Source organism: Equus asinus, chromosome 26 (assembly GCF_041296235.1).
Source record: "Equus asinus isolate D_3611 breed Donkey chromosome 26, EquAss-T2T_v2, whole genome shotgun sequence".
Classification (NCBI taxonomy): Eukaryota; Metazoa; Chordata; class Mammalia; order Perissodactyla; family Equidae; genus Equus; species Equus asinus.
In genome coordinates, this window is record NC_091815.1 from 22226416 (window position 1) to 22253132 (window position 26717).

General features: G+C 42.0%; 2 protein-coding genes across 20 annotated transcripts in view; one reads left to right on the top strand and one right to left on the bottom strand.

Moving 5' to 3' along the window:
• Positions 1–21495, top strand: part of LOC106836137 (abasic site processing protein HMCES-like) — a 59515-nt gene extending 38020 nt beyond the window's left edge. The window contains exon 8 of the mRNA XM_070499057.1: positions 20719–21495. The gene's annotated coding sequence lies outside the window, so the exon portion shown is untranslated. The remainder of the gene's footprint in view (positions 1–20718) is intronic.
• The window catches only part of LOC106836115 (zinc finger protein 568), a 42667-nt gene continuing 26629 nt past the window's right edge, over positions 10680–26717 (bottom strand). For 14 of the 19 annotated variants that reach the window (XM_044759392.2, XM_070498994.1, XM_070499000.1 and 11 more), the window contains one exon: positions 10680–12588. In XM_044759392.2, coding sequence (XP_044615327.2) covers positions 11006–12588 — 1583 coding nt within the window. In that variant the 3' untranslated portion in view covers positions 10680–11005. Of the gene's footprint in view, positions 12589–15560; positions 15786–26717 lie in introns of those variants that run through there. The other 5 variants (XM_070498992.1, XM_044759391.2, XM_070498998.1 and 2 more) reach the window with 2 other exon arrangements.

Genomic DNA, 26717 nt, shown 5'->3' on the forward strand with positions numbered 1-26717 from the left:
CCCTGCCCTCCCTACTCCTCCTCCAAGCTATTGCCCTTCCCCTCATCACCAGTAGTTTCTTACACAGGGATCAAAAGAGATCCCCTGCAGGGGCTGGCCCCGTGGCCGTGGCCGAGTGGTTAAGTTTGCGCGCTCCGCTGCAGGCGGCCCAGTGTTTCGTTGGTTCGAATCCTGGGCACGGACATGGCACTGCTCATCAAACCACGCTGAGGCAGCGTCCCATATGCCACAACTAGAAGGACCCACAACAAAGAATATACAACTATGTACTGGGGGGCTTTGGGGAGAAAAAGGAAAAAAAATAAAATCTTAAAAAAAAAAAAAGAAATCCCCTGCATCTCTCACTAACCCCAGCCCAGGCTTGCCCAGCTGGGTACCACGTACATACCCACTGTTTTTGGGCTTTTTGTGTGTATGAGGAAGATTGGCCCTGAGCTAGCATCTGTTGCCAATCCTCCTCCTTTTGCTTGAGGAAGACTGTCGCTGAGCTAACATCTGTGGCAGCCTTCCTCTATTTCTTTTATGTGGGATGCCACCACAGGGCAGCTTGATGAGTGGAGCTAGGTTGGCACACATGATCTGGCAAACCCAGGGCTGCCAAAGCCAGCCTGCAAATTCAATCCCTATGCCACCAGGCTGGCCCCCAGGGTCCTCCTTCTTTTGCTGACTTGTCTTTTCATAGAACATCTGTCAGAAGAGGCCTCAGCTTAGTGCCCAGATGGCTTAACTAACCCATATGCTGGACACCAGGGTGTCCCCGGGCTGAGGGTCATTTTTCCCTGGCGAGCCAGGGCCGGGGGCTTCCACATTTCCACTATGTTTGCCACATCAACACAAAGTCTCACCGAATTCAGAATAACTAACTGCAAAGGTCCAGCCTGGTGTGACCTTGTAAGAGCTGAGGGGCCCTGACCAGTAAACCCCAAAAGCCACCGCTCCCCCCACCCCATGGCCGGTGGATCCTTGTCAGGGATCTTAGCCTCTCTCCAGCACCTTTCCACCTCTGCTCACGGGAGATGGATCCATCCTGATGCTCCTTCCGGGATCAACCGGCCGCCCCCTCCCCCGCAATTTCCTCCCCTTGCGGACGATTCCAGGCTCCAGGCCTACCCCCCTAACAGATCCGGGGTGACGAGGACCCCTGGGGTCCACCTGCCAACCCAAGCTACGCGCCTACCACGCCCATTCCTATTCCACTTAGAGGAAAAGGAGAGCGGTTCAAAGGTTTAAAGAATTTATTGTGCTCCCGCAAAAGCTGACCGGATGGAAGGAGGCGCCCGGCAGTCACGCGCCCCGAGCGACTGTTCCCCTCGCACCCAAAGGCGGGGGCGGGTGGGGAGCTGGAAAGGGCGGCGCGGAGGCAGTGGCGCCGGCCAGGATGGGGGGGCCGGGGTGCTGCCTCCGCCATTGGCGTCTAGCGGCTGGTAACCATGGCAACGGCCGTTGAAGGCGAGAGCCAATAGGGGCTTTGCCCGGGCTGTTTCAAAAATCTAAAGCAAAGGACAAAAAACGCTACAACAGCGGGGGATGGGAGGGATGAAGAGGGGATGGAGCGGCCCGAGCCCCTCCCTGCGGCTCAGAACAGGCGCCGCGGCCCTGGCCGGGTTAAACGCACAACACCTCCAGACGGTTGGAGTAGAAAAACCGAACCGCAGAGAGACCCAGCTTGCTGGCGGTGATGGGATCTTCGTCGCCCCGCCTCACCGGAGTTCATCCTCCCGCCCCGCATCTGACCCCATTCCCACCCACTGTAGTCCAGATTGCAGTCCACAGATGGGACCCAGAGTGCGCACCTCTCGTCACCCAGTAAGGCTGCCACCGGGATGGTGGTGCTGGTGGCAGCTGGGTCAGCGGCTGGGGCGGAATCGGCAGCGGTGGAGGTGGTGGCGGCAGCTACCTAGAGATCTGAAACCTCGGGGCCTAAGGAGAGGAAGGCGGACACGCTGGCCCCGGTCTCCCATCAGTCCTCCTCTCCCCTCCCTGCGTCTGGGAGCCCAGCTTCCGGGAGTTGAAGCCGGCTACCAAGTGCGCATGCGCGGGAAAGAGAGCCTCTGGCCTCGCCAAGACCGCTGTGGTTGCTTAGCACCGTGGTTGCCAGGTTCTGAGCGAGCCGGAGCGTTCTCTGGTGGTGGACAGATGCCGGCACAGGCTGTTTCTGCTGCTTTAGTGGCAGGCTGTTGCCTGTTTTCTCCAGTGGGTCCTTCAGAAGTGAGGGAGAAGGGAAGAAAGTGTGGATAGATTTTTGGTGTGAAGCTGCGGTGCAGGCCATCTTCAGTCTGTGTCAAAATGACCTTGCAACCCAACACCTCAAGACTGAAGATGCCAGCTGGACAGATCCTCAATAGGAAAAGGTAAAGTGGTACCTCACGCTCACATTTCACAGCTGCATTTATTAGAGATTAGGGGAATAATTAACGACCACGGTCCTTGCCTCCCTCTGCACATGGATAACATCAGGGTCTCTGAACTTGTTTGATGTATAACCAAGAAATTCTTGCTTATGTTACATTCAATGTATAATCTAGAGAAAAGCCCAGATGTACTCTCCCCTTTTTTTTTTGAAATCTTGTAAGTTTTTCTTTTTTCCTTTTCCCTGCATGTACACCGTTTTGTTAAAGAGCAAGTACACTTAAATTCACACACCTCACAGAGGTTCCATCAGAGCACTCCGTTGAACTATTTTCCAAGGATTTGAAGACCTCATGCTAATTGTTGAATAAACTCCATCACTAATATCACTGCGACTATTTATTTCAGTCGATAAAAGTGAAAAGAAAGAGGGCCGGCCCAGTGGCGCAGCGGTTAAGTTCGCACCTTCTGCTTCTCCGTGGCCCGGGGTTCGCTGGCCTGGATCCCGGGTGTAGACATGGCACCGCTTGGCATGCCATGCTGTGGTAGGCGTCCCACATATAAAGTAGAGGAAGATGGGCACGCATATTAGCTCAGGGACAGTCTTCCTCAGCAAAAAGAGGAAGATTGGCAGTAGTTAGCTCAGGGCTAATCTTCCTCAAAAAAAAAAAAGTAAAGAAAGATGGATAGATAGATGAATGGGTGGTTGAGGCTCCCAAGAGTGGGGGATGGCCAGTCAGGGGCCTGGCTGACTCAGTAGGATCAGGAGACGAGCTTGGGTATCGCTTCCTCACATCAGCCTTGATGGTATGCCTGGGACTGTCTGCAGAAGGGTCTGTTGAGTGACCCCAAGAAGGGACTACCTGTGTGCTTCTGGGTGGCTTTGTTCACTCAAGGGCTTTGGCAACTGGAGCCGCAGCCCAAGCCCGTGGAGCTGCCGGTCTGAGTGCAGGGGTGAGGCTTGCCCTCTGGGCCTAGGCACCCTGCAGTCCCCATTCCTTCCAGTCACCTTGTTGCTGAGTTGCTATGTTTCACTGCGTGGCTGAGTGTGAACTGTTTTTCTTCCTTGAAGTCTCTTCTGGGTTTTCTTGAGGTGCACCTGGCTTGCTGATGGCTTCAGACTGGCAGCTGTAGGACGCCCAAGTCCATCCTGAGAGGCACCTTTTCAAACATAAGGACACGAGAGGACCTGATCAGGAACTCATTTTACAGTTGGAGGAAAAAGGCCAAAAGAAGTCAGAGAAGGTCCTCAGGACTCTAGTATGGCCACCCTACCACTACCCTTCCCCCAATGCTCCAATCATCCCTAAGCCTGCTCCCATGATCAAGAAGAGGAGAGTCGCTTCGGGACTGACTGCAGGACCGACTCCCCTGCAGACTTGATGGTCTACTCGCCCCTGACCCATGGCCAGTTGAGCGGTGTGTTTTGGCCTACCAGCACTTCATCTTCTGGCTTCCACTCTTTTCCCTGGGAAGTCCGACGCTGGGGGCTGGGTGCGGTGTTGGCCTCGCGGGGGTGGGAGTTCTTCGGTACCAGGGTTTTTCCTCGGAAAGCCCTTTCTCTCTCTCTCTCTCTTTTTTTGCTTTGTCGACCCTGTCTCCAACCTTCTCAGACTTTGGGTGGGCACTCTGCATGTTTCCTCTTGGGTCCTGGATAGGATATTCTCCATCGTGACCCCTCTGGGGGTTCTTCTTGCGGTCCAAAGCCTGGCTGGGGTCATCGTGGTCAGTCTGGGGATCTCTAGAGTCTGCCTCAGAAACACTCTCTGCATCTAGTCTTGCCGCCTCCCAAGGCCGCAGGTGTGCGATGCGATCTTTCTGTTCCCTGTGTTTGCGTTGGCTCTTCACTCTCTCGCGTGATCCAGTGCTCCTCCGCTTGGCTGTACTCGTTCGATCCCCGTGGGTTCACTTTTCCTTCCGCGGCGCCTCTCCTGTTCCTCAACCCTTCTGCTCAGCCCGTGGCTTTTGTTCTGCTTCTGTCACGGACCCTCCTCTTTTCCAATTCCAATTGGCTTGGTTTGGTTTTTCAACTCAGAAGAGAGACTGACCTGTCAAGACCGAGCACTTCCCTTCCGAGTCTCGCCCCGGTGTCTTTCCCGGACGCTCGTCCCTCCCCCTGCACCCCTCCAGGAGCCTGTCTTTCGGCATCATTCACGTCAAGGACAACGCGCCGCTTTTCCCTCCGACAACTTTGGGTGGGTGTCCCGGGAGGTGGGGTGCTGCCCTCGCCACCACTTGGAACACGATGGGAGGGGCCCGAGCCCCCGAAAGGCCTGGAGAAGACCCTTCCTCACCATCACACGAGCCTAGAAGAGACTGCTTCTCCAAAGGGGATCCTCTGAGGGCGGCTAGAGCCCTTTCAGGGTGATCGCCACCGTGGAGGGGACAGAGGCCTGATAGGAGAATGCCCATCCGTGGCCCAAGCGCCCACCGAGGGTCTATGCCTGGTCTAGGTCTCCATGGCCAGGTCTTCGACGGCCATGCCCAGGTACCACCTGAGGGCAGGTGGTGCTTTTCAGGAGGGGCGACAGGCTGGGCGGGGTGGCTTTCGACACCTTCCTGGAAGGCCCTAGGAGAGGTAGGGACCCGTGGCTGTGACCCCAGGGCATAGGCCTCCTCTGCCCACGTCTAGGGGAGTCCCTGGTCCCTGGGTCGGTTGATGTTGTGGTTGACCTGACCGTCCCTTGGAGCGGGACTCGGGGGATCTTCAGGCCCCCCCCCCCCACACCGCATCTCACCCCTCCCTACCCCCCATCTGACCCCACAGCCACCCACTACGATCCCGATTTGGGTCCACAGAGGGGCCCGGCGTGCCCGGGTCTCGACACCCGGGAAGGCTGCCACCAGGGTGGCGGTGATGGTGGCAGTTGGGGCAGAGGCCGGGGCGGCGGGTGGCAGTGGTGGGGGTCACGGCGGCGGTGGAGGCAGCCGCCCAGAGATCGGCGATCTCCGGGACCTTAGGAGGGGATGGGGGAGGTGCCCTGCACGCCTTCCCCTCTCCCTTCCTTCCTTCTCTCCCCAGGCCCGGCCACCCACCCCCTCCGGGACCCCAGCTTCCTTGTGTGGAAGACCGACAATCCCCTACGCATGTGCTGGCCACTGGCCCTCTCTCGCCTTGCAGTGCCGGCTCCCTTTGCTAAGGGCCTTGACCCCGAGGTTCTGAGGCATTGAATTCACCCTCGGGTGGTGGCTCTGTGCAGGGACCGCCTGTTGCTGCTGCCCTCCTGAGTCTGCTGTCTTATGTTTTCCCTTGGTTACTTCCTCTACTTTTCAATGAAGAACATTGTTTGTAATGTAACATCTGGGTAATAGTCCTCTATTTTGTATGTGGGACACTGCCACAGCATGGCTCTTCGAGTGGTGTGTTGGTGTGTGCCTGTGTTCTAAGCTCACCAACCCTGGGCCGCCAAAATGGATCATACGATCTTAATTACTATATCACTGGGCTGCCCCCCTCCTTGCTTTTTACCTTCCTTTCATCTGTCCAATTATCTGAAGGTCTCACTGGGAATCATAGGCCACAGCCACCTCACTAAAGCACCTGCCACATCCTGTGCCTGCACCTATGCTCCGCCAGAGGGCACTCCTCCTTCCTCATAGCCTCCTGGTTATGTTACTTAGCAATGGTGGTGGTCCTTGTGAGACGAGAGGGCCTCTAGCCTGCACATGTACCATTGGACTTGGCTTCAACTTCAGGAAGATGGGCTCCTGGAAAGGAGAGTGGGTGCAGAATTGAGAGTTGAGGGGAGGTGACGAGTGCCTTCCAGTAATCAGAAAGCACCCCCCACCCAGTCACCCCACATCCAAAACCACCACCTTTCCAGGTAGTATCTCTGCATGACCAGAGAGGACCTCACTGTGGAGATACATCTCAGGCCTAGAGTGTTGGTGGGCACTTGGTTCCCTGGACAGGCTGTTGTCACCTCCACAGTGGGGACAATCTTGAAAGGGCTCTAGCCATTCTCAAAGGAGGCAGGTTGATGAAGCATTCTTCCTGGCCCCTGTGATTGTCAGTAACAGTTTCCTCAAAGGCCGTCCAGGCTCTGTCCCCTCCCACTCTATATTCCAAGTTCTGGTGACAGCAGCACCCCACCTCCAGGGACGTCCACCAAAAGTCATCACACCCCAAACGGCAAAGTGGTGGCCTTTTATTTGATGTGGATTGTGCCAAAAGACAGGTTCGTGGATAGGTATAGGGGAGGTTCAAACATCAGTTCAGCCATAGGTAAAAGACACAGAAGGGAAATACTTAGTCTGGGCAGGGTAGGAAATCTCTTTTCTGGGTTTAAAAACCAAGTGAACAAAGGAAATGATAAAAAGGTATCCCTGTGACTTACAAAGAATGGAAGCCATGACCTGTGCAGAAAGGTTGCTGTCAAAACAACAGTTCGTAAAGAGTGGTCTGGGAATTCCTAGGGGTCCCTAAGGTGTAAGTTATTTTTATAAGAATTCCAAGACTTTATTTTCCTTTTTGATTCTCATTCTCTCATGAGTGTAGAGTTTTCCAGTGTACACCACATATGACATTGCTATAGACTGACTCCAGAATCAAGGATGAGAACCCAGGTGTCTTTAATTAAACCATCAAAGCTATTTGCAAAACTGTATAACGATGCCACTCTTGAAGTATGCTTGTTTTTGAAAATAATCACTTTTCATAAAATCTTATTTATGTTAACATGTAATGAGTTTGTTTTTAAATGAATTAAAAAATATATTTTTAAAATTTCACTTTGAGAACTGCTGTTGCAAAATGCCCCGGTGTCTTAGCTCTGGTTCCCTGGGAAACAGAATCTGAGATGGAAATTTATGAGTTTTATTAGGAAGAGCTCTTGGGAATATTATCCTAAAGGGAATGAGGAAACAGAATTGGGTGAAGTTGAATTGTGAGGTAGTTGTAATCCCTTGGGGAGCTCTAAAACTGGGGTGGTTCTCAGACTTCTAAATGGAGGCACAGGGAGCCAGGTCACCCTCAGGCAGGCAGTGTAACCTTGCACAATGCAGCTCCCTTCATCCAAGAGCAATTCCTACACAGGAACTTAGCTGTGAGTTGTCAGCAATCAAAATCCTTAGCAGTTGGCAGCACAAGTGCTTCAGTCCTGAGGGAGAATCTTGACAATTCTGAGGCACAGCTTACACTCGAGAGTTCCCATAGTGATCAGGCTGAAATGACTCATGGCAGGACTATGGCTGAGATCACACTCTTGACTTATTCCTCTTTCCTGTCCTGCCTCCTCTATGCCCTTACCCTTCTTATTGGGAGCACTTATTTAATAAATTACTTGCATAGGAATCCTCATCTCTAGTCGACTTCTGGGAAACACAAGCTTAAAGAACATCCACAATAGATCTCAATTCCATCCCCCAATCTTTACCCCAAAATGTTTCTCCCTAGTCTGCTGCTTTTTTAGCAAATGGTTGACCAGCTAGTTCCTCTCCATAAAAATGTAGGAGTTATTCTTTATTTCTCTCTTCCTCATCTTTCATATCAGCAAACTTCAAATGAAGTTTGAAATCTAGAATGGAATTCTCCAGGCAGCAGTTCATGTGTATCCAGTACAGAGGCATTTATCATGATTTGATTAATGATTTTTTTCAGATGTTATCTCAGTCGCTTACTACCTTATTTCTACTCCTTAAGATAAGAAAAAAAATTAACTTACAGAGACCAGATCATCTTCTTGCTGACAGGTGATCAGTAACACACCCTTCCTAAAGTTGAGATTCAGGTTTACTCTGAGGCATTTATCTCACACAATAAGCACAGTCACTTGTACTTGGAAAGGCCAAAAGAGTCGACTAAGGTGGTCTTCATTGACCATAAGTGAAATTGAAATTTTTTCTGTTGACTCCAAAGCTATGTAAAGAAACGGGCAAAGGAATTAAATGAAGTATGAGCCAAATAAACACAAAAAAATAAATCAGAGAGAAAAATGAGTTTAGACAAAAAAGTCTTGCAAATAAAATTATTTACACAGGTTTTCTTACGTAAGTAATAACATGAACTTTGAAAACGATTTTTAAAAAGAAATCTACAAAAATTAGGTGTGCTGGCAAAACTAGACTTCACACAAAATGTATTAAGGAAGAGACTATAAAATGACAATACTCATTTAGACATTTAAGTCTTAGTAAATTGTTTTTTTCATAAGAATCAGTCCCTGCTATTTACAATTGTAAGTCACTGTTGATCTGCAGAAACAGCTAATAAAACTCAAAATTGGTAGTCATGCTTGTATTTCACAACTCTAGTTTAGAGAAAGATTTAGTTTTGTGAAATCAGCTTCAAAAAAATATGGTTGACAGTCAAACATTCAACACCAAAGTTCCCTTTTGATCACAATCCCCAGTCCTGATCTCCTTTTTTAAAAGGCACTAATAGGGGCCAGCCCTGTGGCTGAGTGGTTAAAGTTCCATGTGCTCCGCTTTGGCAGCCTGGAGTTCAGGGGTTCAGATCCCGGGTGCAGACCTACTCCACTCATCAGCCATGCTGTGGAGGCATCCCACATACAAAGTAGAGGAAGATTGGCAGAGATATTAGCTCAGGGCTAATCTTCCTCAAGAAAAAAAAAAGGCACTAATAGTTTTCTATATATCAAGAATATATCATGGCATAATAAAAAATTACCTTATGTAACAGTTGGTTCATGTGTTGTTAGAATGAGATCCTTTTAGAGGAACTCTGTTATTACTGCTCTGGGTCTGAGACCACTGCTTCCAACTAAAACTAGACAGGTTGTGTAAGTCCAGGGTTGTGGAAGGAATAAAATGATCTGTAGGTTAAGAGTGAAGCAATTTTACACAATTGCTTATGACCACCTCAAGAAAATAAAAGGCTTTCTCATTTCAAAATATTGTAATAATTAATAATGATGTTAACACTTATGCTGGTTGAATGGAAACCTGCAAGGCAAGAAAACTAATTTCACAGAGTCAATTTCTCAAGAAAATATTCTGTCCACAACGACTCTAAACGTATTACTAATTAGTTAGCTATGAGTCCAACAAATCCATTGTCAAATAATACAAGACACACTGAGATAGTAGGGATCATTAGTAGACTATGATGCCGTAAAATAGTAAATAAAATCACATTTGATTTGTCACAGTGCCATCTGACTTTCAAACTTTTAATAATTACATATTTACTTGAATCTAAGACATAATTGGTTGAAAGATGACTCATTTTAATACTAAAATGTAAAAAAAAAGGATAAGATTGATAAAACATGATAATTTAATTTTATATTGTAAATAGAACTATCACTTTTATTTACTAATTTTCTGAAAATGTTTTTGATAAAATAGTTCAGCATCTGATAGGGCATATGAACCCATTATAATGTTTTTTTCTATGGGCATAGGCTTCCCCTAGCCTATAAATTCTGAGAAATAACTACAAAAACACTATTAAGACAAGACATCCATATTACCATTGCGTATCATTAAGTTTTAAGATTTATTTTACACGCTACTAATCTTTTTTTTAAGGCATAAAAATTACAAGTAAAGCTAAAAACCCCCTTTGATCAACACCCTCAATCCTAATCTCCTGCCAGAAACACCACTAACAAATAATTTGGTATGTTTCCTCCTAGTTCATTTTAAATAGTTTACATACATATCTCAATAATAAAAACATAGTTCTGTTCTTTATGAATGATTTCATTCCAATTTACATGAATGTCATTACACAATACGTTTCATCCGGATCTTGATTTTTTTCATTCAACATTGTTTTAGATAACTACCCACGTACAAAAGACAGATTTAATCCATTGCTTTTAACTGTGTATATTGTTCCATTACTTGAATACATCACATTTTATTCATCCATTACCCCATTGATATTTATGTTGTTTTCAATTAAAATATATATATTTCTTATGCATACCTGTGAGTTTCTTCAGGATGTATATCCATTAAGTGAAACTGCAGAGTCCTTTTGTCTTTTAAGAAATGCTTCCCTGCCTCAAAGTCATAGACAGCATCCTGTACTTCTTTCCAAGAATTTCAGAGCTTGGCTTTTACAAGTTCAAATCCTTCGGAATTCTGTTTCTTTATATGTTGTAAGGTTGTATGTAATTTTATTTTCCCCAATATGGAGAGTCAAATACTCCAATTTTTACAGAGTAGGCTGTCATTTCCCTACTGATTCATGATGTCATGTCTAATATACAGCACGTTCACATATATTCATTGGCTTATTTCTAGGCATTTTGTTCTGTAAAATCTGTTTACTTACCTATTCGTGCACTAACCACACACAGTATTTAATGACCATAACTTTATAACATGTGTAGTATATGGTAGAAGGTGTGTCCTCTCTGTTCTTTTTCAAAATAGTCTCGGCAATCCATAGACTTCTATTTCACACAAATTTTAGAATCATTTTGTAAAGATCCTATAAAATTCTTGTTAGATGTTTGGAACTATATTAAGTCTATAGATTAATTTTGGGATAACTGATATTTTTATGATAGAGTTTTTACATCTACATAAATGATATTTCTCTCCACTTATTCAAGTCTTAGGCCCTCTAATAAAGCTTCAGAATTTTTCCATAAAGATCTTGTTCATTTTTTTGAGTTTATGCCAAGATATTTCAAAAGTTAAGTAAAGCATGGGTTGAACTTAAGACAAGGCCTTCCCTCATTTAGTACTCTCGGCGTTTCTCACCTGTATGACCTCTCTTATGTATAGAAAGAGATGCTCTTTGAGAGAAGGCTTTCCCACATTCATTACATTCAAAGGGTTTCTCACCAGTATGACTTCTCATATGTATAATAAGTAACGAGCACTGAGAGAAGGCTTTTCCACATTTATTACATTCATATGGTTTCTCCCCTGTATGACTTCTCACATGAAGAGTAAGGGATGAGATTCGAGAGAAGGCCTTACCACATTCATTACATTTAAATGGTTTCTCTCCAGTATGAATTTTTTCATGCTCAAGGAGATTTTGTCTCTGACAGAAAGCTTTTCCACACTGATTACAATGATAAGGTTTCTCTCCAGTGTGAATTTTCTCATGCTCAGTGAGATTCGATTTCTGACTAAAGGCTTTCCCACATACTGTACATGCATAGGGTTTCTCCCCAGTATGAATTCTCTGGTGTCGAATGAGGTTTGACATCTGAATAAAAGCTTTCCCACATTCATTACATTCATAAGGTTTTTCTCCAGTATGAATTTTCTGATGTGTAATGAGATTTTCTTTCCGGCTGAAGGCTTTCCCACATTCGTTACATTCATAGGGTTTCTCAGATGTATGATTTCTCATATGTACAGTAAGGGATGAACTTTGAGAGAATGCTTTCCCACATTCACTACATATGTAGGGTTTCTCACCTGTATGACTTCTCATATGTATAATAAACACTGAACATTGAGAGAAGGCTTTTCCACATTTATTACATTTATAAGGTTTCTCTCCTGTGTGACTTCTCATGTGTAGAGTAACAGATGACATTCGCGAAAAAGCTCTACCACATTCATTGCATGCATAAGGTTTCTCCCCAGTATGAATTTTCTCATGCTCAATAAGATTCTGCTTTTGGCTGAAGGATTTTCTACATTCCTTACATTCATAGGGTTTTTCTCCAGTATGAATTCTCTCATGTTCAATGAGATTTGACTTCTGACTGAAGGCTTTCCAACAATCTTTACATGCATACGGCTTCTCCCCAGTATGAATTCTCTGGTGTCTAATAAGGTTTGACATCTGAATGAAAGCTTTTCCACATTCATCACACTTATATGGTTTTTCCCCAGTATGAATTTTTTGATGTGTAATAAGATTTTCCTTTCTGCTGAAGGCTTTTCCACAGTCCTTACATTCATACGGTTTCTCTCCAGCATGAATTCTCTCATGCCTGATGAGGTCAAATTTATGGCTGAAATCTTGTCCACACTGATTACACTTAAAGGGGGTTACGACATGGGATGAACAATGGTAAAATGGTTTCCCATACTTATTACATTCATAATTTTTCTCTGTTACACAGGCCTTCTCATAATTAAGTAAGTCTAAATTATGTTCCAAACCCTTATCAAGTGAGTCACATTCACAGAAGCTTTGTCTTGAAGTAACAATGTCTGAGCTCAGAGGAAATATTTTTGTAACTTTTTTATATTCAATGACATTTTCCTTGACCAGAGTTTTCTTGGAGATGGATGTGACTTTCCTCACAAGTGTTTCCTGTTGCTTCTTGATGTGCTCATCAACTTCCCAAACTTCTAAAATGGAGGACCAAAAATTATTACTTTTGAATTTTCCTACTACTATACTATTAATAACATTTCAGAAATTTGCTAATGTGAGGTTGATCTTTGATGCTGGCTCTAGTCTCCCACTATGAAAGAAATCCAAGTGCAAATGTCCCCAGTTCCTAAGGTTAGAGAAGTTAACTCCTATAGAAAATATTATGGAGAAAAAACTGACATTTATAGGCCCAAAGTAGCTTTCACTGATTTTAAAAGTGTACTTATACAATGCAGAAATCAGTAAAATTAATAGAATAAGATGAAAGGGCGAATACATAAATGACTGGATAGGGAGTCAAACGACTAGAGGATAAAATTAACTTCTGTGACTTAATACAATGGATTGAATGTATATGTTTAATTTCTCCTCCTGCTTAAAATTCCATTAAAATGACAGTAAAAGAATAAAGGGTCAAACCTATAAGGACAAAGGAAATGGGAGTGTAAAAGAGCGTGAATAAGAGCTTTCAACAAAATACTGGAAGATAAAAGGACTATAGGGAACTGTTAACTGATAACAAAGCTAAGAATTCAAAGTACTATGAAGATGAAAATGTCAAGCAACAAAGAGATTTGGCCACAAAATACTGGACAAGCTCAAAAATTAGAGGATTCAGAAAATGAACCATAGAGGCTCTAGACTTAGGAACAAGTAAAGTAGATGCAGAGGAAAGGCCTTATACTAAAAAATGAGAGATTATATGAACATTTATATATTGATTAGTGAGCCCTCGAATCAGTTTCTGTTCCTTAATCTCATGAATACGGGCATGTACCTGCAGGTAGGATATGGGAAGATTAAAAATAAAAGTCCTATAGAACTGGCATCTGGGATTCCACAAAAAACTCCTGGGTTCTAATTCAACCATTCTACAGTACATCTCCTACTCAAAACAAGCATTAAAAATTGTGAGCTACAAGATTTTCAGAATTTCCCTTTTATCTTTTCATGCATCAAAATGAGGTAAACTAGAAGAGTGACATCAGCATCATGGTGGAGTGAACTTGCCCAGGACTTTCTCCCCTTCAACATATAAGAAAAAGGGACAACAATACTCCAACAAAACATATCCTAACAACACAAAAACCTCAGCGAGGCACGAAGCCACATGATGGCGGGTGCAGAGGCTGTAGCCCTCCTTCGGAGGAGCTGGAACAGTGTTTAAGAGAGAACTTCGCTCCCTCCCCTAAAGACTGTGGTGGCTGGCGCTGGCAGCTCTGTGAGGGAAGGAGTGGAGGAGGGATTGTGCGTTTGCAGGATCAGCCAGGACTTCCTAGGGCCCTTGCAGCCTAGAGGGAAGCCCTCTAATGGGGGAAAGCTTTCATGCAGGGTGACCTCATCAAACCAAGACCCCCAGAGACCAGATAGGGAGAGGTGATCCAGAAACCTGGGACTGCACCCAGGAGAAGGCATGCTCCCTTGACCCACACAGGGCCGCACCATCTCAGCTGAAGGCAGAGGGCTCAGAATATGCGGCTCTCGACCCCCACCCAGTGGTGACAGGCTATAATTATGACCGAATAATATCACAATGGGAAAGTCCCGGCCTTCCAACATCAGACACTACATTAAATCTCCAGTCCAGAGAGAAAATGACAAGCACCCAGAACTCAGTCCTGAGGATACAGAAAAATGTAAGCTAAACAACAATGAATTCAAAATAGCTATCATCAAAAAACTCAGTGAGGTAAAAGAGAATATAGAGAAACAATTCAATGAGTTCAGGAGCTACTTCACAAAAGAGATTGAAACTATAAAGAAGAATCAATCAGAAATATTACAGATGAAAGACACAATGAGATAAAACAAAATACAGATTCCCTGAATGCTCGTGTGGACACCATAAAGGAGTGAATCAGCATAATCGAAGACAGACATGTTGAAATGCTCCAGAGAGAGGAGAGAGAGCTAAGACTAAAAAGAAATGAAGACAGTCTCTGAGAAATATCTGACTCAATGAGGAAATGCAACATAAGAATTATAGGTGTTCAAGAAGGTGAAGAGAAGGAGAGTGGAACAGAAAGCTTGTTCAAAGAAATAAAAGCAGAGAACTTCCCAAATCTAGGGAATGAGAGGGAAATATGTGTGGAGGAAGCTTCCAGATCTCCTAGATTTGTCCACGTAAGAAGACCTACTGCAAGGCATATAGTAGTAAAAATGGCAAAAATGAATGCCAAAGAAAGAATACTCAGGGCAGCAAGGCAGAAGAAAATAACCTACAAAGGAACCCCATCAGGCTTTCAGCAGATTTCTCTGCAGAAACCTTACAAGCTAGGAGAGAATGGAATGACATATTCAAAACTTTAAAAGATAAAAATCTTCAGCCAAGAATACTCTATGCAGCAAAAACATCCTTCAGATATGAGGGAGAAATTAAATCTTTTCCAGACAAACAAAAGCTAAGGGACTTCATAGCCACAAGACTCCCCCACCTACAAGAAATCCTCAAGAAAGGCCTCATACCTGAAAAAATAAAAAAAGGGAGAAAGGGGTCACAAAACACAGAGTAAGGAGAATCAGAATAGGATAGCAACTATTCAACTATAGCATTAGGCTAAAGGGAAGGAAAACACCAAAAACAAAGACAATTTTGTCACTTTAACCACAAACTCACAAAGCAAGTTGGAATAAGATATGAGAACAATAACTTAGGAGGGAAGGAGGAAAGGGACTGAATCAATTTAGACTAAGGAAATAAGAGGCCATCAGAAAATGGACTATGTTATACACGAGAGTTGGAATACAAACTTCAGGGTAGCCACTAAACTAAAAAGCAGAACAGAGACACAAAAAATAAATAAGGAAAAAGCAAAGAAACACATCATAAAAAACTACATAATTCAATGGGCAGACCAAAACACACAGGACGAAAAACAAAGGAAATGTAGGACAACCGGAAAATGAGTGATATAATGACAGCATTAAGCCCTCATACATCAATAACCACTCTCAATGTAAATGGATTGAATTCTCCAGTGAAAAGACACAGAGTGGTGAGATGGATTAAAGAGAAGATCCACCAATTTGCTGCCTCCAGGAAAAACATCTCAGCTCCAATGACAAATACAGGCTCAGAGTGAAGGAGGGAAGACGATACTCCAAGCTAATGGCAAACAAAAGAAAGCAGGTGTCACAATCCTTATATCAGATAAAGTAGACTTCAAGATAAGGCAGGTAAGGAGAGACACAGAGGGACATTATATAATGATCAAAGGGACACTCTATCAAGAAGAAACAACGCTTATAAATATCTATGCACCCAACACAGGAGCACCAAAGTTCACAAAGCAACTATTAACAAACCTAAAAGAAGCTATTAATAACAACACAATAATAGTAGGGGACCTCAACACCCCAATCACATCCTTGGACAGATCATCCAGACAGAAAATCAACAAGGAAACAGTGGAATTAAACGAAAACCTAAAACAGTTGGACTTAATCATCATATATAGAACCTCCATCCAAAAACAGCAGAAGACAGATTCTTCTCAAGTGCACATAGAACATTCTCAAGGATAGACCATATGTTGGCAAACAAGGCAAGCCTCTATAAATTTTAAAAAATTGAAATAATAACAAGCATCTTCTCCAATCATAATGCTGTAAAGCTAGAAATTAATTACAAGAAAAAAGGTGAGAAAGGGACAAAGATGTGGAGACTAAACAATATGCTATTGAACAAGCAATGGATCACTGAAGAAATTAAAGGAAAAATCAAAAAATATCTGGAGACAAATGAAAATGATAACATGCCATACCAACTCATATGGGATACAGCAAAAGCTGTATTAAGAGAGAAATTCATTGCAATATAGGCACGCCTTAACAAACAAGAAAAATTCCAAATAAGCAATCTCAGATTACACCTAACTGAATTAGAAAAAGAACAAACAAAGCCCAAAGTCAGCCGGAGAGAAATAATAAAAATCAGAGCAGAAATAAATGCTATTAAAACAAAACAGGCAGTAGAAAGGATCAATGAAACAAAGAGCTGGTTCTTTGAGAAGAGAAATAAAATTGACAAACCCCTAGCCAGACTTACAGAGAAAAAAAGAGAGAAAGCTCAAATAAAGAAAATCAGAAATGAAAGAGCAGAAATAACAACAGACTCCACAGAAATACAACAGAGTGTAAGAGAACACTATAAAAAACTATATACCAACAAAATGGATAACCTAGAGGAAATGGATAAATTCTTAGACTCTTACAACCTCCCAAAGCTGAGTCAAGAAGAAACAGACAATCTGAATAGACCAATCACAAGGAAAGAGATTGAAACAGGAATCAAAAGCATCCCAAAGAATAAAACCTCAGGACCAGACGGCTTTCCTGGGAAATTCTACCAAACTTTCAGAGAGGATTTAATACCTATCCTTCTCAAGCTATTCCAAAAAATTAGGGACGATGGGACACTTCCTAACACATTCTATGAGGCCAACATCACTCTGATACAAAAGCCTGACAAGGACAACACAAAAAAGGAGAACTACAGGCCAATATTGCTGATGAACATAGATGCAAAAATTCTCAACAAAATTTTGGCAACCTGAATTCTGCGATACATCAAAAGGATCATACATCATGATCAAGTGGGATTCATACCAGGGACACAGGGATGGTTCAACATCTGCAAATCAATCAACATGATACACCACATCAACAAACTGAGGAATAAAAACCACATGATCATCTCAATAGATGCAGAGAAAGCATTTGACAAAATCCAACAGCCATTTATGAGAAAAACTCTTAACAAAATGGGGAGAGAAGGAAATTACCTCAACAGAATAAAGGCCATATATGACAGACCCACAGCCAACATGAGAGTCAATGGCAAAAGCTGAGCGCCATCCCCCGGAGAACAGGAACAAAACAAGGATACCCACTCTGACCACTCTTATTCAAAATAGTACTGGAGGTTTTGGCCAGAGCAATTAGGCAAGAGAAAGGAATAAAAGGAATCCAAATAGGGAGTGAAGAAGTGAAACTCTTGCTGTTTGTAGACGACATGATCTTATGGATAGAAAATCCAAAAAAATCCAGCAGAAAACTAATAGAAATAATTAACAACTACAGTAAAGTTGCAGGGTACAGAGTCAACTTACAAAAATCAGTTGCTTTCCTATACTCCAATAATGAAGTTAGAGATCTCAAGAATACAATTCCATGTGGCTGGCCCTGTGGCCGAGTGGTTAAGTTTGCACACTCTGCTTCGGCAGCTCAGAGTTTCGTTCAAATCCTGGGAGCAGACATGGCACCGTTCATCAAGCCATGCTGAGGTGGCATCCCACGTGCAATAACTGGAAGGACCCACAACTGAAAATACACAACTATGTACCAGGGGGCTTTGAGGAGAAAAAGGAAAAAAAAAATCTAAAAAAACCCAATCCATTTGCAATTGCAACTAAAAGAATATAGTGCCTAGGAATAAATTTAACCAAGGAGGTGAAGGACTTATACAATGAAAACTATAAGACATTCCTGAGAGAAAATGACAATCACTTAAAGAGATGGAAAGAGATTCCTTGCTCATGGAGTGGAAGAACAGACAGAGTTAAAATATCCATACTACCCAAAGCAATCTACAGATTCAATGCAATCCCTATCAGAATCCCAATGACATTCTTGAGGGAAATAGAACAAAGAATACTAAAATTCATATGGGGCAATCAAAGACCCTGAATTGCTAAGGCAATCCTGAGAAAAAAGAACAAAGCTGGAGGTATTACAATCCCTGACTTCAAAATGTCCTACAAAGCCATAGTGACCAAAACAGCATGGCAATGGTACAAAAACAGGCACACAGATCAATGGACAGAACTGAAAGCCCAGAAATAAAACCACACATTTATGGACAGCTATTCTTTGATGAAGGTGGTATGAACATACCTGGAGAAAGGACAGTCCCCTCAATAAATGGTGTTGGGAAAACTGGAAAGCCACACGCAAAAGAATGAAGGTAGATCATTATCTCACACCATACACAAAAATAAACTCAAAATGGATCAAAGACTTGAAGGTACGTCCTGAAACTATAAAACTCCTGAAAGATAATATTGGTAGTACACTCTTTGACATCGAACTAAACAGGATCTTTTCAAATACCATGTCCTCTCTGACGAGGGAAACAAAAGAAAAAATAAACAAGTAGGACTTCATCAGACTAAAGAGCTTCTGCAAGGCAAAAGAAACTAGGATCAGAAAAAGAGACAACCCACCAACTGGGAGAAAATATTTGTAAATCATATATCTGAGAAGGGGTTAATCTCCATAATACATAAGGAACTCACACAACTGAACAATAAGAAAGCAAACAACTTGATCAAAAATTGGGCAGAGGAGATGAACAGACATTTTTCCAAAGAAGATACAGATGGCCAATAAACACATGAAAAGATGTTCAACATCACTAATCATCAGGGAAATGCAAATCAAAACTACACTAAGATACCACCATATGCCTGTTAAAATGGCTATAATCACTAAGACTGAAAATAACAAATATTGGAGAGGGTTTGGAGAGAAGGGAACCGTCATACACTGCTGATGGGAATGCAAACTGGTGCAGCCACTATGGAAATCAGTATAGAGATTCCTCAAAAAAACTAAAAATAGAACTACCATATGATCCAGCTATGTCACTACTGGGTATCTACCCAAACCACCTGAAATCAACAATCCAAAGTAACACGCACCCCTATGTTCAATGCAGCACTAGTCACAATAGCCCTGGCATGGAAGCAATCCAAGTGTCCATTGACTGATGACTGGATAAAGAAGATGTGGTGTATATATACAATGAAATAGTACTCAGCCAGTAAAAAAGACAAATTCATCCCATTTGCAATAACATGGAAGGACCTAGAGGGAATTATGCTAAGAGAAATAAGCCAGTCTGAGAAAGACAAACACCAGATGATTTCACTCATATGTGGAATATAAACAAATACAAAGACAGAGAAAACAGTTCAGTGGTTACCGGGGGAAGGGGGGTAAGGGGTGGGCACAGGGGGCGAAGGGGAGCACTTACATGGTGACAGACAAGAAATAATGTACAACTAAAATCTTACATTGATGTAAACTATTATGAAAATTAAAAAAATGAGGTAAACTAATGACACTGATGGATTTCTTATTTAAACGAATATTTTGAGAGTCTTATTAAAGTTAAAAATATATAGAAAACAAAGCAAACAGAAAAATTGGGCAAGTAGTAACTGTAGGAATGACAAAAAGTTATATAAGGATATGTAATTAATAGTCATTTCTTGGCTCAGTAGTAATGATATACAGATTTTCCTTGACTTATGATGGTGTAACATCCCAATAAACCCATTCTAAGTTGAAAATATTGTAAGTTGAAAATGCATTTAATACATCTAACCTACCCAACATCATAGCTTAGCCTAGCCTACCCTAAACACTAATGTAATTGTGCTCAGGACAACTACATTAGCTTACACTTGGGCAAAATCATGTAAAGCAAAACCTATTTTACAATAAAGTGCTGAATATCTCATGTAATTTATTGAATACTGTACTAAAAGTGAAAAACAGAATGGCTGTACAGGTGCAGAATGGTTGTAAGTGTACTGGTTGTGAGCTGCGGCTCACTGCCGCTGCCCAGCATCAGGAGAGAGGATCATAATGCATATTGATAACCCGGGAAAAGATCAAAATTCAAAATTTGAAGTATGGTTTCTAAGGAACGTGTATCTCTTTCACATCATCATAAAGTCAAAAAGTCCTAAGCTAAAACATGCAAAAGTCTAGGACCATGTGTATCAACTATCAGAACTAAGTAAGCAGTGAAAACTGATTTAGCCAAAAATTGTGATATATCTATATTTAGAGAAAAATGAAAGGAGAAGCGGCACTGGTAGTATAACTTACACTAGTGGACTTACAGGTAGTCATTTTTCTTAATTTTTGAATGATTTTTATATTCTTTAAATATATACACACACACTCCTCCCATGCTTTTTTACAAAAAAGGTAGCATATTCTAAATGCTGTTCTGCACATTGATTATTTTTTTTTTTTTTGCTGAGGAAGATTCAGCCTGAGCTAACATGTTGCCAATCTTCTTTTTTTTGTAGGTGAGCTGCCACAACAGCATGGCCACTGACGGATGAGTGGTGTAGGTCCGCATCCAGGAACTGAACATGGGCTGCCCAATGCAGAGCATGCCAAAATTAACCACTAGGCCACCAGGGCTGGCCTGCACATTGACTTTTTTTTCACGTATATATTCTGAATGGAAGCATGATATCTCTGATTGGTTTTACAGTTTTGACACTGGAAGCATGTAAATATCTTACATAATGAAAAAAATTAAATCAAAAAAGGAGAAAAAAAGCCAGAACAACTCCTAAAAATGGAAAACAAATGGAGACAAGTAAATCTACATATCAAGTTAGGGCCATAATCACACAGAGAAGAATTACTTCAAATGGCTTTAAATGTAGTACTTTGAGTATATCCTAAAGGAGAAAAAAATACTTGCAGAGAAATCTTAAACTACATTCAATAGTCTTTTTGTTAGTAGTAATATTGGCATTATTGTTAATTTGGAACTAATATATATATAAAGAAACTTAGAGAAAGAAAGGGAGGAAGACAGATCAGTTTTGACCCCCAAGGGACATATAGCAAAGTCTGGAAGCTCTGGAGACATTTTTGATTGTCACAACTTGGGAAAGGGGGGATATAAGGGGATGGTACTACTAGCATCAATGAGTAGAGGCCAGGGATGCTGCTAAACATCCTACAGCGCACAGGACAGTCCCCCACAACAAAGAATTATCTGGCCCAAAAATGTCAGCAGTGCCAAGGTTGAGAAATATATGTAGATTAAACAAATAAACATTTTAACGCAATAAGAAGTCAAGATCTTCAGTATAAAAGATACAAATACAAAGCAAAAAAGGTAAGAAACAACCTTATATTCTTTAATTTTAATTGGATGTGTCAGTATAAACACATATTTTTAAAAAAAAATATATTTTCAAAAAAGTGCATTTGTCCTAATTCTGTCCACTTAAAACCTCTAGAAGCAATAATAACCCAGTACTAATGAGCAACCATAGTGCCTAGATTGTGGTCTCCAAATATCATTTCCTACTTAAGGAAGCAAGGGTTTTTTTTTGTTTTGTTTTGTTTTTTTAAGATTTTATTTTTTTCCTTTTGCTCCCCAAAGCCCCCTGGTACATAGTTGTATATTCTTCGTTGTGGGTCCTTCTAGTTGTGGCATGTGGGACGCTGCCTCAGCGTGGTTTGATGAGCAGTGCCATGTCCGCACCCAGGATTCGAACTGACAAAACACTGGGCCTCCTGCAGCGGAGCACGTGAACTTAACCACTCGGCCATGGGGCCAGTCCCAGGAAGCAAGGGTTTTTAAAGAAATAGCTATTTCCATGTCTGGAGCAGGAAGTTTGCAAAATTAGTCAAAGAATCCTCTGGCTAAAGAGACAATTTGAGCATTAAAATAAATGATATTTATTAATAATACATTTATATGCACTACATATTATTTATTTTGATGCTCAAATTATACAAATTTATAACAATTTAACTTGGCAAACTGGAGATTGCTAGGGCACCAATCATTATTCTAGAAGTTTTTGAAGGAAAAAAATGAAGTATTTCTCTTTCTTGGCCTATAAAAACTGTATTTCAGGGTAATCAAATAGTTGATGAAAGAGTTCCTTTTTTTTTTTCTGAGGAAGATTAGCCGTGAGCTAACATCTGCCACCAATCCTCCTCTTTTTACTGAGGAAGACTGGCCCTGAGCTAACATCTGTGTCCATCTTCTTCTACTTTATATGTGGGACACCTGCCACAGCATGGCTTGCCAAGCGGTGCCATGTCAGCACCCAGGATCTGAACTGGCGAACCCTGGGCTGCCGAAGCAGCACATGTGCACTTAACCGCTGTGCTACCGGGCTGGCCCCAAAGAGTTCTTCCTTACGGGAGAATTTCAGCTAAGAAAAGCAGAAGGAACCTTTAATAAAATAATGGATCCGGGCAAGGATCAACGATGGTTGCTAAATCCCTTAAGGGAAAGGTTGAAAAGAATCTTTAAAACAGTTGGATTCTGATGCACAACACATGAATCTAGCAATCAATATCAATATTTCTAAAAGTGGGACAAGACAACAGGATAAAAAGCGCTAAGATGTACATGGCACCATCTATGAAGAAAGAATTGAACTTGAATATAATAAAGCCAGATTATTGGAAAAATGGGATAAAGGAATATGTTAACACCATGAGGAAGCAAACTGCCAAATCCAGAATGTAGGACATTCTAGAACCAGGGTTGGCAAATAACAGCTGTAGCCTGTTTTGGTAGAGCCTTTGCACTAAGAATGTTTTTTAGATTTTTAAAGGGTTGTTAGAGAGGAAGAGAGAGAAAGAATATGTAACCAAGATTTTACATAGCCCACAAAGCCTAATTATTGACTGGCCCTTAAAAGAGAAAAACTGCTGACCCTTGTTCTAGAAGATAAACGATCTGGATTCTACGGAAATAAAACAGTGGGGAAAAAAGGAGTTCAGGGAGGAGGAGGAGGAACTCTATGACTTAAAACAGACCTGAGAGCTACATCAACCAAGTGCAATGTGTTGATCTGTATTTGGATCCTGATTCAAATCAACAACCATAAAAAGACATTCTGAAACAATCGAGGAAATATGAGCAGAGACTAAGTATAAGATGATAAGAAATTAGTATTAATGTTATTAGATGTGATAGCAATATTGTGGTTATTTTTTAAAATTTTATCTGTTAGAGATACATACAATAGTATTTAAAGTTGAAATGTAGAATAGTTCAGCAAAAAAAAACAAAACAAAACTGGAGGAGACAGATAAAACAAGTCTAGCAAAATGCTGATCATTGTTGAAGTTAAGTGATGAATACATGAGGATTCCTTATACTATTCTAATTTTGTGAATGCTTGAAAATGACTATAATAAAATAATTCTTTTTGAGGAAGACTAGCCCTGAGCTAACATCTGCTGCCAATCCTCCTCTTTTTGCTGAGGGAGACTGGCCCTGAGCGAACATCCATGCCCATCTTCCTTCACTTTATATGTGGGACCCTGCCACAGCTTGGCTTGCCAAGCGGTGCACAGGTGCACACCCGGGATCCGAACCAGTGAACCCTGGGCTGCCGAAGCAGAATGTGTGAACTTAGCCACTTTACCACCGGGCCGGCCCCTAAAAATTTTTTTTAAGTATAAGCATATTTGAGCCAGCCCTGATGGCCTAGTAGTTAAAGTTCTGTGTACTCTCAATGCTTTGGTGAGTTTGTTTGGTTTCCCGGTTGCAGAACCACGCTACCCATCTGTCAGTTGCCACACCATGCTGTGGTGGTGGCTCACATAGAAGATCTAGAAGGACTTACAACTAGGATATACTACCATGCACTGAGGCTTTGGGGAGGAAAACAAAAAAAAGAGGAAGACTGGCAACAGATGTTAGCTCAGGGAAAACCTTTCCCTTCAAAAAAAAAAAAAAGAATACCACATCCTCCATGAGCTTTAAAAAAATAAAGTATAAGCACATTTATTTAGAAATATGGAGGTCAATACCAAAAGAAACAGCTAAATAAGTTGAAAATAATTGCCTAAACAAGGTAAAATGTGAGGTCAGAATGGGGGCCTGCTATAAGCCTTGTATTCCATGGCTTTTTAAAACAAGTAGATCTATAACTTTGAGAAAAATTAAAACCGCATATTAAAAAGGAAAGAAATGATGTAAAAGAGAAATAAGAACAGTAGCATTAGGTTTAGAGAAGCAAATTATAACCCAACTTCTTATTACTTTTGCCTAGATTAACTGCCATATGATCCTGAGAAGTCTATCTCTTGTCAATTCTGCAGACCACAGGAAAATTAATTTTCTTTTCTTTTTTTTTGAGGAAGATTAGCCCTGAGCTAACTACTGCCAATCCTCCTCTTTTTCCAAGACTGGCCCTGAGCCAACATCTGCGCACATCTTCCTCTACTTTATATGTGGGACGCCCACCACAGCATGGCGTGACAAGTGGTGCCATATCCGCACCTGGGATCCAAACTGGCAACCCCAGGCCGCCAAGAAGTGGAATGTTCGAACTTAACTGCTGTGCCACCAGGCCGGCCCTGAAAATTAATTTTCATAACGTTGTAATTCCCCTATTTCTGCATAAAAACACTTGAAGCTTGGCCTGTCCAAACTAAACCCAACCCCAAATTGGTAATAACTATGGAGATAGCTCCAGCTTTCCACCTAACTGCAGTTCATTCTAATACGTGCTTAAAGAACATGGCGCACAAGCATCCAATGGAAATATCAGAAGGCAAACCATCTTTGTTCAAGATCTGATTCACTGCAGTGCTCTAAGAGCAGGTCCTATCATTTTATTCTATGTTCATTTCTAGACAATGAAATGGTCCTTACCACCAAATCCTCTTGTATTTTGCTTCTATTCGTTCTTCATGGCTGACATACTGTCACCCAAAATCATAACATTCTTTTCCACATTATTAGCTCTACACTGGTTTTCTGTACTTCTAGAGTTCCATCAACTGTGGGTAACTTAAAATGCAGATAATTGGACATTTTTTAAGCTTTATATTCAGTTATCTTATAAGCCCCTGCTTGTAACTGACCATTGTAACCTTGCTGCCACCAGGCACAAGGCAAAACTATAGCTTTAGTGATTAAAAAAGGTAAAAAATTAAACTAAATCACCAAGAAAATCTTAAAACTATAAAAGATGGCATGAAGGCTGGCAAAGTTCAGAACTCCCCGACTCTACACAGATAACCCATCCTCCATTTCACTAATCCCTTACAGGCCGCCTTCCTCCAGTCGGGCTACACTTCTAATTTTACCCCACAAACATGTCATACTGATTTTACTGTCCAAACTTTCGTTCTGTTTTTCTCACTTTCTGTAAGTCTTAAGAATCTACATGGGCCGGCCCAGTGGCACAGCGGTTAAGTTCACACGTTCCTCTTCTCGGCGGCCCGGGGTTCGCCAGTTCAGATCCTGGGTGCGGACACGGCATCGCTTGGCAAAAGCCATGCTGTGGTAGGCATCCCACATATAAAGTGGAGGAAGATAGGCATGGATGTTAGCTCAGGGCTGGTCTTCCTCAGCAAAAACAGGAGGATTGGCAGAAGCTCAGGGCTAATCTTCCTCAAAAACAAAAACAACAAACAAACAAACAAACAAAAGAATCTACAGATCTTACAGGAAAACAGCTTTAACGCCAAGCTCTCTTAAAAAATAAAAATAAGAAAACTGGGGCCAGCCCGGTGGTGCAGCAGTTAAGTGCGCACATTCTGCTTCTTGGCAGCCTGGGGTCCGCCGGTTCGGATCCCAGGTGCGGACATGGCAACGCTTGGCAAGCTGCTAATCTTCCTCAATAAATAAATAAATAAATAAAAATAAGAAAACTTTCTCAATCTACAGCCCTTCTAACTTTTAAAGTATTCTCTGTCTGATTCACTCATTTACTAGATAAATGCTTCCCATGCAATTTAAGATTTCAACAATATTTTATGTGGCCCTTCCCTGTCTTTTTATTTTAACCTGAATTCTTCTGCATTTACTTTGAAGGTCTGCAAGGAAATGTTTTAAAACAACAAAAGCCATAAGGAACATCTCTCTAAATATAGCTCTACATTAATCAATTCGTGAATGATTTACATGAAGAATAAGACATAGACTTTCTCTTGATAGGTTAATAATTTAAATCTCAGGTATCAAAGTGTGAAAACATATAAGACAGTATATGTTTTCAGACTCCAAATCACTTGGGTAGACATACAGTTAAAAGTTAGCTCAGAGAGGGGGGCGATAATGACTGGAAGTGTTGGGGACCATTTACAATCATGCGCTGCATAACGATGTTTTGGTCAATGATGAACTGCATATACAACAGCGGTCCCATAAGATTAGAACCATAGAGCCTAGGTGTGTAGTAGGCTACACCATCTAGGTTTGTGTAAGTACACTCTATGATGTTCGCACAACAACAAAATTACATAACGACGCATTTCTCAGAACATGTCCATCATTAAGTGACACGTGCCTGTACTGGAA